At 40.4% G+C, this 18,277-nt stretch overlaps 1 protein-coding gene across 4 annotated transcripts in view; it reads right to left on the reverse strand.

The window, feature by feature from the left end:
• The window catches only part of SORCS1 (sortilin related VPS10 domain containing receptor 1), a gene marked incomplete at both ends in the record, with an annotated part of 558,785 nt that overhangs the window by 249,812 nt on the left and 290,696 nt on the right, over positions 1-18,277 (reverse strand). For all 4 annotated transcript variants that reach the window (XM_082674065.1, XM_082674064.1, XM_082674066.1 and 1 more), the window contains one exon: positions 13,792-13,891. In XM_082674065.1, coding sequence (XP_082530191.1) covers positions 13,792-13,891 — 100 coding nt within the window. The remainder of the gene's footprint in view (positions 1-13,791; positions 13,892-18,277) is intronic.

Genomic DNA, 18,277 nt, shown 5'->3' on the forward strand with positions numbered 1-18,277 from the left:
TGCTTTACCTTTTATCTGAGATTATATAATTCATATTTAAAACATGAAATTTATTTAAGGTCTATAGAGGAATCAGCACTTAGCCTCAAGAACACTAGTAAAAAGTAACCCTCCCAGACAAGAAAATTGGAGCAATGTCTGAAAAACGGTAAACTAAGAGATAAGAAACATAGACCCGATATGCAAAGACTGGCTTCTAGTTAAAGACCACTAGCCACTAACTAGGTCTCAGGTAGAAAATACCACAAACTCTCCTACCCACTTTACAGAGTTTTGTAAGGATGAGATGATTACACACACACACACACACACATTTATGTAAACATTTTGAAAACACGTTCTGTTTTAAATATATAAGGTGGTCTCGTTACTCCCTCTTTCATATAAATGAGCTTTGGGAGGGAAGGAAGGAAAGAAAGATGGAAGGAAAGAAGGGAAGAAAGGAAGGAGGGAGAGAAGAAGGGATGGGAAGAAGAAGAAACAAACTAAGCAGTTGTAGCCAGGTAATACCCAGTTTCCACACTGCTCTCTCCCACATATTTATTTCCGAGTTCTTTGTAATTTCCCTGAGTTGGGTTTGTATGGGAGGAACATAACGAACCACGGGCGAATCTTTGTATTTGTAATAAATGAAGCCAAATGGTTTGGGTTGGATAATCTTCTGGGCTTTATCATATGAGCTTAACCAGTTCCCATTGGTTGCTGGGAAATGGGATGCTGACATGGACCTCCAGGTAACCAGATGATTCCCACTCACCGCGCTACACTCTCAGGCTCTACAAAGACCTGTGGGGTGGGGAAGAATGAAGCGTTGTGGCTCCTGGGAAATTTTAAGCCCTCATACAAGTATAATCTTCATGCGTCTATAAAATTTCAACTAGTAAAGACGGGAAAATGGGGGAGGCTAATAAAACTGCAGGAACCGTTCTCTCTGAAGATCAAAGAACTAATTGCATTATCTCAGTCTGGTTGTTCTCACTAATGGTGCAGGGAGAAGGTGGGAGGAAGAGGCTATTTCTACAGGAAGAGGATGGTGCTTTCTGTCCAACTTCAACCTGCTTAGATCTGGAATTTTAAACTAAGCAGGGAAAGGCAAATTTCAAGCTCCATTCACTTTTAGCAAATGGGGACTTCTTGTCTCGATGTGAGTATAGAGAGACTTGTTCCTGGGTCACTGTGTTTACGGACGGCCATTTCTACCAAAATAACTGGGTTGGTAGAATTTGGCTTCAAACCTCATTAAAATGTCAGCAGCATCGTACCTCTGTCACAATAGAAGATGGGGGAAATAGAAGTCAAGAGTGAAAAGAATCTGAAAGAGTGGATACATGTATATGTATAACTGATTCACTTTGTTGTACACCTGAGACTAACACAACATTGTAAATCAACTGCACTCTAATAAAATTTATTTTAAAAAAGTCACGTTAGATACAAAGATTAAAAAAAAAAGAGTGGAAAGAATTACAAAAGAGATGTTACACCTCTGAACACATCATGAAGTTTATTTCCCCAAATAAGAATGTTTTAAGGCTACTGGTCGGCCAGAGTTACCAATCTTCTTATGATGAACATCTGTGATCTCAGACAAACTACTCCTGGCTCTGAATGCCCTGATCTCACACTCCATTGAAGAAAGGAATTTAATGTTACCTAAAATGCTACCATCCTAGCAGTGTGCTAGTAACACTTAATTTGACATGCAGAGGGCTCCGTGCCTGACTTCTGCTCTCTGGGGCTTCAGTCTCTCTGTCAGCCTGCCATGGAGCAGGCCAGCTATACCTAGGGCAGAACGGCCCTGCAGTTAGCAACAGAGCACCATCCTGAAGTGACTGGCAGCACTGCTGATACGTGGATCTGGGATAAACCTACAGGCAATGTCCGCATTTTTGCCTAATTATTTATTTAGGGTCTTCATTTGTGTTGACACAAAAGGTGACTGAACTGAAAACTTGTCAACTCTTGTGGTCTGCCTCTTTTTCTTCCAGAGAAAACATACAGTTTCCATTCGCAGGTCACTCTCTTATGGAAGAAAAACAATATCACAACTAAGGACTAAGAAGAATGCGTCCCACCAGTCATACCAGGCACTGAGCCAGAATTACAGCAAGCACAGGCAGCGGTAAGAAGCAATAGATTTTAATTGATGCCTAGGGGTAAAGGTCAGCTCTCTTGGAACAATGGGCGTCTATGGTGGTAACTGACTGAGTCCTCTGTGGGAGTTTGTAAATGTCAGTAATGCACTTCCAAACAGAAGCACAAAGGGCTCGGGCCCACAAAACAAAAACAGCTTTAGCCAGTGGAGAAAATATGTAAATCTGTTGGTTAAATAACACATTCATAAAGCATAAGAGGTGGGCACACACAAACACACCACATAACTTAAATTCAAAAGGAATCGGACTGCTTCCAATATCACACAAGTGCCTTCCTGAGAGCCAACGTCTTTTTCCCCAGCAGAAGTTCAGCTCTGGATCCCTCTGGAATTCAAACGCTATAATTATTGGAGTCAAACTGGATGCGTGGTTTGGCTCCTAAAGCTACTGTCCTCCTCGTGAAATTTTACTGAAGGGAAAAGCGTCAGCGTTTATTAAGTCGTAGCTGTCCTTTCAAGAGAATTTGGGCCCCTTTTAGAAAATAGTGGGGCAAAGGTGAACAACTAGTCATTGGAACACCAGAAGTGCCCACTGATCCCCCAAATCAGGAGGACCTGACAGAGACCCCCTGACTGCTTGGACTGCTTCTCTTATGGCCATGTTTCACTCCATTCTCACTTCCCCATCATCCTCAACATTCAGTAATACTGCCCTGATCTGGGTGCTCTCCTAAGTGTTCCATAAGTGGGTCCATATTTTCTAAATCAACTATTAGATTAAACAGTGTGTCAAAGGAGCGTTGTGAAGAGCACTTTTAAGATGCAAAAGAGTAGGACATATCATATATATTCTCAGATTACTGGGATTTCAGGAAATGAAAGGTACAGTATCTGTACCAATGTTAATCCCATGCTCATCTCTACTTGCATCCTCCCCCTTCAGTCTCCCTGTCTCTGCACACAGGGCCCCCTGGTATATGAATGCTTGTATCTCTCCTGCCTAGCACTCAATAAATGTTGGTTCAACTAAATTATATATTTTTTGTTGTGAATGTCATGACCCTGTGTTGTACTGGTCCGCTTCATTGATCAGTCTAAGCCTTCTAAGGCCGTTTTCCTGCCTATCCCAGACTACAGTCCTCTCCAAACTCTTAGAGTCTTTGTCATCTGTCCCATGAAATCCATCATCTTCTGTCTTGCACTATTCTTTAATTGCATCCTCACAGAGGGGATGTAAACTCCATAAGGGCAATGCAAGGTTCGCACTTTTTTTTTTTTTAATATTCACCAATATGCTTGCAAAGAACTGGGTACGAGCCAGGGTGTTCAATAAAATATGTGTCAATTGATTTCTTAAAATTGCACCTCCAAATCTCATCAATAGTTCTGTCGGACCAATAGTTACTTAAGATAAATGCTGAATGTATCTAATTTATAATAAGGTAAAATTTAGTTTTATTAATTCAATTTTAATAATGTCATCATTGCCTATTTATTCATTTTATAAAGACAGGGAAAATTTATAATAATTGAAAAAATGTATGTTACTGTGTTAGAATTATAATTCAGTGGGGTCATGGGGACTTTTATTTTGGTTTGATTAGTCAGTATAGTCAGGTATAAATGGAAATTAGCATGTTAACGTAGCCACAAATAGTCAAAATAGGCACGGCTTATTTATTTAATATTTGCAAATCAATCAATGCTGTGTATGCACTGTGATCTGTGAACACTGGTTTCTCACAACACATACACTGAAAGACACTCTTCATCTGCTTTTTCCCTTCTCCTTTGACAAATATCTGCTTCTCTGTGAAGGCTTCCTTGAGTCCCCCAAAATAGTGTTCTATGTACATAGCTATTATGATACATAACTTCTATACTTGTAGTTGACTGTTTATATATTCATCTCCTCTGCCAGATTGTATGATCCTTAAGAGCAGACAATGTCTTCTATTTCTATTCTGCTTCCTAGTCCTTAAAAAAGACCTGGCACAACATAGGCATTTAACAATTTCAGTTGAGTTGACCAATGATAGCATAAGGCATGGCCATATAATTTGAAACAGATAAAAATGGTAACAATGAGACTAACATTTATCGGATACTTGCTGTGTGTCACGCACCGTTCCTCTTTGCTTGTTGTAACTCTTTTCACAACTTCTTGATATGGACACAATCGTTATATTTTATTTTAGAGATGAGGAAACTGTATCGCGGAGAGGTTAATAACAAACCAACAAATAAAACCTTGTCTAAGCGTACACGCCTAGTATGTGGCTTAGCTGGAATTGAAAGCCAGGCAGACTGGCTCCAGGGTCCATCAGATTAACCATGACACGACTAATGACCCCACCAGGCAAAAATTCACAATGACCGCCTTCAAATGACAAAGTGTAGCTCTACCATGACTGCAAACAGAGGCTGAGCTGGTGCATCTGACAAGTGCAGAAACTACCGGATGTACACATAAATAGAAGAGGCCATTCCACAGAGGCACAGAGAGCAGCCAAGGGAGACAGCTTTAAAAGGACAGAAGTTCATTAAGCACAGGCAGCGGCAGTGATATTTGAACCTGCCACTGGGGAGCCTGGATCTAGGCCTGCCACTCCTCCACACCTGAGTCATAATTGTGTCTTCCTTCCTGGCAAAACCAGTTTCGGCCACAACCATCGACATCTTTTCCCTCTTTGAAAGCACTCAGGAAGAACAGAGAGATAAAGGTAAATGGTACTCCATCTGAAAGCCTTACTAAGTTCCTGGTGAGTTAGCCAGCCCTCCTCTCTCTGAGAGATCTCAAGAGATCCTTAATCTACTGCTGAAAATATTTATGATTTTATTGTTTCTTTTTCTTCAACTTTATGTCTTCACTGTGCTTTATACTAGCTTTCTCTCATCACCATTTTGTTACTTCAAATGCTTTGTACTAATCTCTGCCATCATCCCTCTTAGCTTAACATCTGTGTCTTTCCTCCTGTACCCTTTCTCCTCTTATCTGTGAGAGACTGTGTACTCAGGCTGTTTTACTTTTCCCCATTCTGTATTTTTTGGATTCATCCGCATAGTGCTTTTTTTCCACTACAGGTGTGCTCATTTCCTGGTTGGCAGATGCCGTCAATCGTGGAGACACTTAGTATTCTAGTCCCCAAACAAGCACACACAGCCCCAAGCAGGCAAAGAAGAAGAAACTGCTCTGTCCCAGGCATCAAATTGTACATCCCATACTACAGGCCTTTTTACCTATGAAGATCTAAGCCCATCTTGTACCTACAAGCTATGGTATTTTGTCCTGGGAAACTTATTTTAAGCAGTTGACTTGGAGGGTTATGGAATGAGAAACATGTTATCAGTTGGGAACCCAGTACAATGGGAGGTGGATGCCTAGAGGAACAGAGGGAAAAACCATCAAAAGAAGATTTGGTCAAGGGGAAGGTCAGGTCAGAAAAAGGAATGTTTAAATGGAAACAATTTAGCGCCTGAGGCTGAGCTATTCTCTTAATTTCTATTCAGCTATTCTCCTGAGGTATTCTCTTAATTTCTCCAGGGAAGAAAAAAGTGATTTTATTAAAGATTCATCGACATCAACTCTGTTTTTCCTGACAGCACCGGGAGAAAGCTTGGGGCAGATCTGATATATTGGAGTGAAACGTTCCCGCCCTGGTAAATGCGGCACATTTCCTGTAGCAGCGGGCATTCATCTCCATCCATCATGAGACAGGCACGGCTATTCACTAGAAACAAATGTTCTAGATACAGTGTGTCAAACACCGAATGATGGAAACCTCTGAGAAGCCACAGGGAGTATGCTGGAAGCAAACAGACCAGAATGCTGAAAAGACCTCTGACCACTTTCCACAGCAGAGCATAACTTGGAACCAACCTGAAATAATGCATCTGACCTTCATAAAAGGGTAATGGATGGGCATTTAACATTAGGTCAGCCAGAACTTCAGAGAACAAATTCTAATAAGGACAGATGATGAGACAAAAATAAATGAATAAGGAGGTAGATAACTAAATATAAAAGATCTCTCCAAAGAAGGTTAAGCAGATAGTCTATTATGCATATTTGAAGAATGATCAGCCTCTGATACAGGTTTCCTTTCATTTTTGAGAACTTCTGGCCACAGAGGCAACCTACCTTCTGAGACCCACTCAGTGGTGTAAGAAACATGCAGTTTCCAGATTAATCTTACTTCATAATATTTCTAGACTAATTCAGGCTACCTCTACCCTGATTAATTACATTTGTTAAAAAGGAGTAACACCAAAAGACAGAGTTCTATTTTCCCCCTTTGGGAAAGAAATATCACCTGAAGTCAACTAGAAGGCATTATCTAAACTTAGAAAAGGTTGATCTGTGGATATATTTATCATATCACCATTCTACCTGTTTAAAATCTAGCTAGCTACCTGTATGTTTTTTAACATAAATGTGGCTAATAAAACTCTGAATTATAACATCAACATCATATAAACTTGATCCTTATACAGATATAACTTAGTTTTTAGTTCAGCAATTCATGATTAATATTTAACGTATCAGTTGCTTATTATATGTGATAGATACACCATCTTAAAAATGAGGAATAGCAAATATGTGATGTTAATTATGCAAGAAGCTTCTTTCTAACAACAATAAAATGATACTTAGTGCTACTTAAAGCTGCATGAAATACAAGTGAATCACTAGTTAACCTGATAAGTTCTGAGAAACCAGGCACATTCTGAATCTGCCTTTCTTTTCTTTTTTTAACATTAGTGTTAGAGAGGCACAGATAAGAGTCAATAAAACTCAACTGTGTACCTACTCTGTAATATACTGTGTGAAAATTGAAAAGACCGTGGTTTGATTAGCTTTTTAAATCTATGAATGTTATCATAGGTGCTTTGATTTATATAAAATAGTACGAAGGACATGGCTGTTTCAAGTGTAGTTCCATGTACAGAGGGAGAATGGCTTAGATCAGTGTTTTCATTTTTGTTTTTTTACAACTGTGTTCTGTGGAGCCCAGGAGTACCAGAGGGCTCCCTGGGGCCAACTTGGGGTGATGAGGGAGTTCGTTCGTGGGGACTGCTCCTGGCACTCTGCCCCTGTTTCAAACAGAGAACTTTGCACTTATTATTCTGTAGCTTGTTTGAAACTCCGGGGCTTGGATCACTGTTGGAGCATCACCCAGAGGAAAAAAAAAATGTAGATGTGGCATGCCTTCTTGGATCTGATTTTTTTTTTTTTTTGCGGTACGCGGGCCTCTCACCGCTGTGGCCCCTCTCGTTGCGGAGCACAGGCTCCAGACGCACAGGCTCAGCGGCCATGGCTCACAGGCCTAGCTGCTCCGCGGCATGTGGGACCTTCCCGGACCGGGGCACGAACTCGCATCCCCTGCATCGGCAGGCGGACTCTCAACCACTGCGCCACCAGGGAAGCCCTTGATCTGATTTTTGAACACTCAAAAAAAGAACGGAACAATGCGTGATGGACTAAAGCAGTACAAACACTCAGCTGTACCCAGGAAGGATCAAAGGAGATTATCTCTCCCTTTAGCCATCATTGTTCAGGTTAAGTGCAGGCGAGCAAGCATTTGTTGCCAAAAAAAGTCACTTCTACTGAAGTTTGGAAAATGCCACTTCCACTCTGTCCCTAAGTTCATGCATTGCACGTGTTTATGAATGAAACATACATGATTTTTTAAAAGATTAGAGGCAAACGCATGATCTTGTATACAAAGGGACAGATAAAAGAGTCAAGGTAGAATGAGCAAGTGTTGCCTGTCTGCTAAGGGAAATGTCATGCACCCCCTTTGATGTATTATACAATACACTCGTTCCCCTCGGCCTCGCCGGATAATGTTGAGTGAGTGCTATGCAGAGTCCTGGCATTTTAAATATTAATCATGCTCTTCTTGGCTAGAAAACATAAAATTATACAATATGGCTTAGAAATTACTAAAACCTACAGGGATTTTTTTCTTTTCTTTTTTAACTGTTCTTGTTTATTCACTTGAAATAATTAATTTTATCATTAGAGAAAATAAATATGTCACAGCTGGTTTCACACTGTATTTTTCTTTTCAAGTTCCAGCCTAGGAGTCCAAAACCCAACCTAAGTTCAATACAAATCCTCAGCCATGTGTTGGACATGACTGAACCCCAAGACCCTGTGCTCCGCATGTTAGAGACAACAAAGTTAGTCAAGGCACTTAACCCATCCAGGACCCTGCGTTCTAAAGGGGCAAGTATACAGGGTCAAAAACAACTATAATCAGAAGAGAGAAGTGCAGGAAAACAGAAGCAGATGGCTGGGAGGTCAGGGGGAGTGAGAAAATCTCATCAGTGGAATTGATTTGATTTTATGGAATAGGTGGCAGGAACAGGTGGACCGGTGCCGGTCCGCGGCCTGTCAGGAACCAGGCCGCACAGCAGGAGGTGAGCGGCGGTCGAGCAAGCGAAGCTTCATCTGCCGCTCCCCATAGCGCCCCATCGCTCGCGTTACCGCCTGATCCATCCCCCCCCAACCCCCCACCGCTCCGTGGAAAAATTGTGTTGCAAGAAACCGGTCCCTGGTACCAAAAAGGTTGGGGACCGCTGCTTTAAAGGTCTAATGATCTTTGCTCTTTTATTCACCAGTTGCATGCTGCCTCAGGCAAGACACTAAACTCTTGGGACTCAGTTTCCATATCTGTTAAATGCAAAAGCAGAATCTTAAAATTTCCAAAATCTTTTAGGCTCTGATTCAACGATTCCATCATTTTTCCTAAGAGAAGTTGGAGGACACTATCAACCACACCTCTTTCCTGTCCCCAAAGGTCACGTATATGATATAGACCACCCAAGCAAATGACAAGAGGAATTAAGCATGCCCAGGATATAAAGAGAAGAGGCAAGAAGTCAATAATCATACACTTATTTAGAAAGTGCCACATACAGTACGGTAATTAAAACCTAAACATCTGGAGAAAATGTAAACAGTGTCTAATGTTGGCATGTACCAAGAGACCCGGCAAGAATGGTCAATGGGTCCTATTTATAGGATACAAGTCTTGGGAGGCTCTCTCAGCAGGAAAGATATTAATTAAGTGGTGATGACAGAGAAAGGAGAAAGAACTGGGATATGTGGGGGTGGGTGGGGCACAGGAAATATAAAGAACAAATAGGCTCTAGGTTTTTTCTTTGCTGGGAACACACTGTACAGACAGTACAAGGTTATAACAACTAAATGAATTGGCTGTTCTGAGTTTAAAAAAAAACCCACTTTTTTTCTTCTTTTCTCCCCCAATGAATTCCACTTGGGATTCTGTATTCTGTAATCCTTAAAGATGTTATACAATACCGCATGAAGGGAGCATAGGTAAGGTTGGTTGGGGGCGATAGGAAAGGTACTGTGGATAGGCGCACATTGAGTATAAAGAAGTTTTCTTTTTTAGGCAGAAAACAAATAAATTCAGTGAGAATTTAAGAGTAAGACTGAAATTTCAGCATTGATTTTTTTCTCTTTGATACATTTGTATTAGCTCTCCCCATCACCATCTACAACCCAGATGTTCATTTCTGCAGCAGGTTAAGTCATCTTTTCTCATAGAATATTATATGTAGGAAGCCAATAAACTACTGCTGAAACCAACAAGACTTGGGATTTATCATGAACTGGGGGTGGGGGAGTACTTTCCCTCGGAGGCATGGTGACGAATAGGTAGCCTGCCTCTCCTCTGGCACTAGGACCCACTCATCCTTGTACTTTTGAGCTTACCTCATCTATCAGAGGCCAGGTGCTGAGTTCCTTCAAAAGAGAGGATGCTTGAGCTAGGATAATACCTGGGAGCCAGATTTCTATGTCTCTTAGTCAAGATTTCCTAGACTGACCTATGATGAGATTACAGTTTTTAGTGTAACAGACACATCCAAGGAAAGCTGCAGTAATTTACAGCAGGCTTGCAAAGAAATAGCCAATGAATAATCATCAATTTAAACTGCAAATAAGGGCCTGTTTCATCCCGGCTGCTGATCCCAGTAATACCCCTAACAAGCTGCCTGCAAAGCCAGGGCCTGATGCCTGCTGTTGAAGATATATTGATTGAAGAACTGTGCTTGTCCGCATAAGCAGCTAAAAATAGCCAGAAGAACGCAAAGGCAAAACAGGTTTCTGGGAATGGAAGACAGTTACTCCGCTGTCAGTTTTATTCCAGTTGCTCTCACTGATGTGAAGAGGAGAGAGAAGTGTCTGGTACAAAAGATGTTAACTTGTTAGCACCCCGGAGACCTAAAAGAATTAATACAACCCTTTAAAGGAGCCTGCCTTTTCACTGGAGGACGCAGAAGTCCTAGGAGAATTAGAGCAAACCTCAATGCCTTTGTCCTGCATAATTAATACAGCCTGATATTTCTTTTCTTCTTCTTCTTCTTTTTTTATAACATAAACTCTCATTGATTGGGAGAAATATATTCACACTTTAAAATGTTGGGCAGGTACCATCTCTTTGGTTCAAGTATGTCCCTTTGTGGGGGAAAGTCCATATTTCATGGTGATAAATTCACCTCATAAGTAGAAAAACTGAACACAAATATACTGCTATGTCAACTTTATTGATTTTTGCACCATTGTAAAGACCTTCATCGTCCTCCAATATTTCTTAAATCTATCAGCATCTCAGAAAGTCACCCTGAAGGCCTCATTTATCTGTAGAGGAAAAGATCCCTCCTCCTAGGTTCACCCATAAACATTGTGATTTAAACAGCTCAGGCCTGCCTCTGCTTCTGGAAGTTGACCTGCAGAGAGAAAGCTGTTCTCAGAGTCACGGGCAATGGCTACTTCTTCTCTGGAAAAAGGATCAGCCAAGTCTTAATTTTAGCTAAATGCCCATGGCCAAATGTCTTTTTTTTTTTTTTTTTTTTTTTGCGGTACAAGGGCCTCTCATTGTTGTGGCCTCTCCCGTTGCGGAGCACAGGCTCCGGACGCGCAGGCGCAGCGGCCATGGCTCACGGGCCCAGCCGCTCCGCGGCATGTGGAATCTTCCCGGACCAGGGCACGAACCCGTGTCCCCTGCATCGGCAGGCGGACTCTCAACCACTGCGCCACCAGGGAAACCCCAAATATCTTTTTTGAAAGCCCTGCAGGTAACTACAGATTAAGTATGCAGCTTGATTGATATTGATGTATTAACATAAATAGATTCAGTGGCAGGGCTCCATTCTGTATCACATCTAAGCTTTCCTTCTAGTCTTAGGAGCTACATCTGGACTTGAGATCCCACTCTTCAGGTGCTGCTCCTGTTAACAGTGTTGTAGTCTTCAGGTCACTAGCACATACTCTGCTGCTACAGAAAGGCCTATGCCTACCTTCAATATTTGACATCCTATTTTTAAAAATCATATTCCTTTCTAACGGCATTAATAAAACAGAGACTGTCACTAGATGAGAACAATTCTAAGTCTCTTCCAGCTGTAAATTCCTTTGTTTTCGCCTGTATCACTTTACAAACAGGAAAATGTAACTGACTCACCCAAAGTAACCTGCTAGGTGGAAGCAGAGCCAGAGACTTCTCAACTACAGAAAGTCATAGTGCATTTACTACTAGAATACGGGATCTTTGAGGGTAGAAAGCTGGCTTATTTCTTTTTGTATCCTATACTGCCTACAGATTGTTGATTGCTAAATGAAATGTACTAAAAATGTGAACTAGAGGAAAAATCAATAGGGGTTACAAGAATCAATTCAAAGCCAACAAACATAACTCAATCTCATTATAAAAAATAAAGGATATAAATGTGGCTCCTTAATTTAGGACTGTATACAGCAGATCAAAATTGTTTAGATGTAATTGGTGATGATGGACCGGTCATCAACCAGGAAGGAGAAGATAGGAGTGTTCAAGGGAAATCTCTAAACTTGTGAGGTTGACATTATTGAACTGTGCTGTCCAATACTGTGGCCATCAGCCACATGTGGCTACTTGCATTCAAATTAATTAAAACGAAATGAAATGTAAAATCTGGTTCCTCAGTCACACTAGCCTGGCTATTCAAATAATAGCCCCAAGTGGTTAGTGTCTATAGTACTGGATAGCTTAGAGGAACATTTCTATCATTGTAGAAAGTTCTACTGAACACAGCTACTTATAGAGGATGATCACTACTTTCACTTCCAATAATTATATGAAGAAGGAGAAGGAAAATGAGAAAAGGAGAATAAAGTGAAGAGAAAACATGATTAAGCCTTAACTATTCTGTGCTAAACACCTGACATGACTTAGTTCATATAATTCTTACAACTTTCCCCATGAGGTAGGTACTATAATTATCCCCATTTTCAATTTGATGACACTGTGCTTGGAGAGATTAAGTAAATCACCATAGGTATATACTTGTTAATTGGCTTAGCTGGGTTTTTACTCAAGCCATCTGACTCCAGAGTCTATGCACGATGGGAAATTATGCTGCTCCAAAATAAAAACTTGAAATGTTTACAGCCAGAAGAAACATTACTCCCTACCTAGGTGGTTCTTAATCCCAGATATGTACCAGAAGCACCTGGGGAGCTTGCACGAGATACAGTTCCCTGAGGCCTAACCCAGAGCAACAGGAGTGGGGCTAAGGCTTGCGTATGTGGGGAAGCCTAGTGCTCTGAATGTACAGCCAGAGTTGAGGATGACTGTTTAGGGATGTACTAATCTACCTTCCACAGTCCAGATGACAAAATGCGGCACCTACCTACCCAAGGTCACTAACAGTACCCACTGACAGATCTGAAATGAGAACCTAGGTATCAGGGCTGCCATCATAACAGAATATGGCTTAGGACACATGAATGAAAAACCTTTTTCTGCTTCCTGATGGATACTGATCTCTATTCATATAACTCACATAATACTTAGAAATTACATGTCAGAATTCAGAATTGGATAGTGCAAATTTTTAAAACCAAACAATGAATGTAACACCACTCTCCTCTTGAGACAAATAGGTCTTTCTCTTTTAAAAGCAGACATTTTCTTCCTAAGAAAATAACATCTTTCTCTGAAGAGTAAATAAACCCTCTTCATAAGAGTAGTATTATACAGTGGAAACGGTATGACTGCCAAGCAAGAAACCTGAATCTTGTCCCAACTGTGCCCATAACTCTGTGATGGGGGCAGGTCATTTCCTTTCTTTGAACCTTAGTTTTCTCATCTGTAAAATTAGCATGTGGTGTATGATGATCACCAAGGTTTCCCAGCATTGCCTCCATTCTGACATTTGTGTGCAGGCTGAATAAACTTTTGAAATGAAACTTCCAACCTGCTGTAGTACAATGCATTTACTTCAACTCTAGCCAATCTATTTACTCCATGTCAAGGGAAAACAGGGGGACATCACATGAAAATCCCATCTCTTCTTCTGTTTTGTCAAGGCTCATTCTGATTCTCGTCATTGATTGGTCAGAGCTCTTAACAAGAGTCTGAACATCCACTCAACAAGACATTCCCTGTAGCTGTCTCTTGGAAATGGTAATGATATACCTACCCCATCTCCCTCCTACATTCACAGCTGCTGATCTGAAAATGATGATGTGTCAGACATTTTACCACCTTAACATCCATCAGCTCATCTTTATATCTCTTAAAGCTTAACTGTATTGGATTTTTAGGTGGTTTAGAGAGGTTAGCCAGCCAAGACAGAAGTCACATCATGAATAAATAGCATTCTGAATATACATCTCTTACCTTACGCTTGTTGGTAGGACACACGTAGAGATAGCTTAAAATTGTTTTCAACCCAACTTTATCATTCAGCTTCTCATAGGTTGTCCCGTAATCGGTTGACCTATAATTCAAAAGGAGCATTCATGAGGACAGAAGTATATATGTCATTTGTCTGCTTGTCAGTATAATGTATGTTTTACATAGTAGAATGGCTCTCCAGAGGTTTCTAAATGATTCATGTAGTACATAATGATGCTTAATTACGTACACAGTAGCATCATGTGAGTGGTTAACATTTGCATTTAAATTGAATTGGTAAAAATTAAAACTCCATCTCTCACTGCTCCTTAAGGTACGTGCATTGCATAAAGAAAGTGTTTAATTTTCAAAGATTGAGAATGAGGGTGTCCCTTGAATTAACCAAAGAAATAAAGACCTTTTACTTAGATTTGACATTTCCAAACTTCTGCTTAATCTTTGGCAAGTGGAAAAGCAGGTTCTCCTGATTTATCTACAAGCTGTGTTTTCTCTCATGAGCCATAGAATATATGGTGGGTCAGTCCCTCCAAAGGTCATTCAGTCTTTTCCTATTATTTAAGAATAAGAAAATGTCTTGATAATAAGTGTAATTTCACAATTCTAGTTGGTGGCCTTTTCCAGCGTTAAGCCATCTGGAGTTGGGAGAATATCACTTCTTGGTACTGACTCTATCTTTTTTGGAGATTCTCTCCTCTCTTCTTGATGCTGGTCAGTAACTTATTAATTCAGACTGAATAAATAGGCCTTAATCACCTCTTCTATGTAAGTCTATTACATATTTCAGAATTGTACATCTTATTAGATCAACACTGCAACCATGTACAGTAGGAAATATTATCTGTATTTGAAGAAAGTGGTTCAGAGAACTTAAGTGACCTATTCAAAGCCAGTTAGAATTTGACTCTAGGTATCATGGCCCTAAGCCCTGTGTTGTGTACATTATACCATAGCTCTGTTTGTTTTTTGTTTTTTAATTTAAAGGAAACATATAAAATCTCTTGTCAGCCTTCTTTATACATATAGGAGATTCCCAATGAAAATTCATTCATTCATTCCTTTACATTTGTAGAGCCTCTAAAATGGACCAGGACCTGTGCTATGTAGCAGGATACAACACATGCCCCTACTCTCAAGAATCTAACAGCTTTTTATTTTATTTTATTTATTTATTTATTTATTTTTGGCTGCATGGGTCTTTGTTGCTGCACGTGGGCTTTCTCTAGTTGCAGCGAGCAGGGGCTACTCTTCGTTGTGGTACGCGGGCTTCTCATTGCAGTGGCTTCTCTTGTTGCAGAGCGTGCGCTCTAGGCGCATGGGCTTCAGAAGTTGTGGCTCGCGGGCTCTAGAGCACAGGCTCAGCAGTTGTGGTGCATGGGCTTAGTTGCTCTGCGGCATGTGGGATCTTCCCAGACCAGGGCTCAAACTCGTGTCCCCTGCGTTGACAGGTGGATTCTTAACCATTGTGCCACCAGGGAAGTCCCAAGAATCTAACAGCTTTGAGAGGCAGAAAAAAAGTTGTAATGTGTTATGTGTAATGAAAGAGATAGAAATTAACAAGACTCAGAATATAAAGTTGGTTTAATTAGAAAACCACAAAAATGTAATTATTTTAATTTATTTCTGATATTGATAGAAGTTGCATATTCCCATAGACCATAAAGACTAAATAGAAGAATTTTCTGTTAACAACCTCAACACCATATATTAAGAGCCTACTCTGGACCAGGCACTGGAGACAGAAAGCTATAAAATATAAGTTCCTGGAATTAAGGAATTAAGAATTATTGTGGCTGGGGACCCAGGGATCTCTTTACCCTAAAAATTTATATATACATATATATATAATACATATTATAAATGACATTATATTATTATAATATATATTATATATATAAATTATAAGTAAATAAATATAAATAGTCAGTACGTTATAAAATTTAGATTATACTCCAAATCACTGAAGATTGGAGTGGTATGAAAAGTTTCTTGGAAGGACTATGGACCTTGAAAATGGAAAATCGGTAGGGCTTTAGAAAAGGGATGTAGAGTTGACCCTTGAACAACAGGGGAGTTAGGGGCACCAACTAAATATTCCTGTAGTCAAAAATCAGCCTATAACTTACAGTCAGCCCTATATATATATATATATATATATGTGGTTTCTCCACATCTGTGGTTCTGCGTTCAAGGATTCAAACAACCACAGATTGTGTAGTACTATAGTATTTACTACTGAAAGATATCCATGTATTAGTGGATGCACACAGTTCAAACCTGTGCTGTTCAAGGGCCAGCTGTAGTCAGGGCATCAAAAACTAGAAGTACCTTGTGTAATCCAAATACATAACTGGATTTCCTCAGGACCAGTCTGTGCTCTAGCCGAACTGAACAAACGCTGGCTTGATAGCCAAGAATATTTGAAGAATAATCCCAAACTCTTCACAGAAGATCTTATCCATGAACCACAACAAACTTCTTTAAATTCTCCTTCCATATTTACTTTTTTCTCCTCAAACTCATCTTGATGTGAAAATCCCTTCTACTTTCTAAGAAATATCTGAGACTTCTTCCCTTACTCAGTCTAATCTTGGTGTTTGACTATTTTTTCCCCACTCTTACCCTGGCCTTACTGGGTCTACTTTCTCTTCTTATTAAGACTTGCTTGTCTCCAAAATTTCACTAGTCTTTCTCTAACTCCTTTTATTGGATAACTTTTTCTATTTAGTATTCTGAACAATACTCACAAGTTCAAGGACAAAAAACCCAGATTCAAAATTTATGGGGGGCAGTGATGAGAGGAGGATGAAATGTACAAATACCTCTACATTAATAAATTTTGCCTAGTGATAGGTGGAAATCAATAGGACTATGTTGGAGATGAGAGAACGGTTCAATTTTTCTAGTGGGATAATGGAAAGGAGGCCAGAGAGGTAGGAATCAGTCTATAAAAGCATGATAATTAGTTTCTTATAATTTCTATCAACTTGATCTCTGAGCTACTCAATGAATATTTTTACATTCAAAAAACATACTACAGGGCTTCCCTGGTGGCGCAGTGGTTGAGAGTCCGCCTGCCGATGTGGGGGACACGGGTTCGTGCCCTGGTCCGGGAAGATCCCACGTGCCGCGGAGCGGCTGGGCCCGTGAGCCATGGCCGCTGAGCCTGGCTTCCGGAGCCTGTGCCACAACAGTGAGAAAGGCCACAACAGTGAGAGGCCCGCGTACCACAAACAAACAAACAAACAAACAAAAAACATACTACAAGGGCAAACCCTGTGTGTGTGTGTGTGTGTGTGTGTGTGTGTGTATTTAACTGAAATCCCAATGTGACAAGATGATAATGGAGTGACTATTTCAGATGTACATTAAGAACTTTTTCAGATAGCTTACAATATGTTATTGGGCATTTTTCTCTTGTTATAACGTCACCAATCCAGATACTTCAGGTATCTTCCATTACTTTCTGTGCCATTTTTTGCCCCTTGATTTTCCAAAGCTCAAAAAGTGAATCGAAATTTGTTAATTCTCAATTCCAGCAGAACTAAATGTTTAAGCATTATGGTATTATAATAATTGATAGATAGAAAGAAGAAAAAAAAATGATGTATTTCGACACACCCCAAATGGCATAGACTGGCAATTCTCCATGGTTGTCCCACAGAACTAGAATTAGAGTGTTGACAAGTATCATAGGTAAAACTAACAGACAGCTGGGATACACTGGTACAATGACACAGGAGTGAAAATACTCAATATTGGCAAACCAGTTGGCAAACAGTTATTGCACCAAGTTCACAGAATAGCTACTTCCACCAGCTTCACCTCCATGGTCTCTTCTGGGAGAACTCACAGTCCCAGCAACCGAAAGATTGAGGGCTGGCACAGCAGAGGTCCCCAAGAAACTTGCTCCAGCACCTGTTCTGAATGGCCACTGCCTACTCCAGTCAGCCTGAGCCCCAGTGGAGGAGACAGTGACCTTGGAGGAGGCACTGCACCCTGGGAGGCAATTCCCAGTGCCCGTCTGCAAACTCCCCTGCACAGCTAACACATGCTTCTAGTTATGCCTGCATGGTCAAATGCGGGAAATTCAGTCTCCTAGGTATGTGGGCTCCAAAAGAGCAGGAGAAAGACAGACAGTTGAGCAGCAGGCTGGCTGTTGAGCCAGTGCACTAGCTGTTAAATATTTTAAGTATCATTTCTAGATATGGGGGAGAGGAGTGTGACCTAAGATCAAAAAACGTTAGGAAACACTTGTTAAGGCAAAATGTAATGTTTCTTCACTTCAGAACTTAGAAATTTTATTATTCTTACATACATGCCTAAATTTTATTATTCTAATATACACTGTGAACCTCTTACATGCCTACTGCATGCAGCATTTTCAAAGCACATTAGATTATAGGACCCATTCTTGAGAGATATCTAATGAGATTAGTGTTCTGAGCAACATACTTTGGGAAACAATATG

Source organism: Grampus griseus (assembly GCF_964374135.1).
Source record: "Grampus griseus genome assembly, chromosome: 16".
Taxonomy (NCBI): Eukaryota; Metazoa; Chordata; class Mammalia; order Artiodactyla; family Delphinidae; genus Grampus; species Grampus griseus.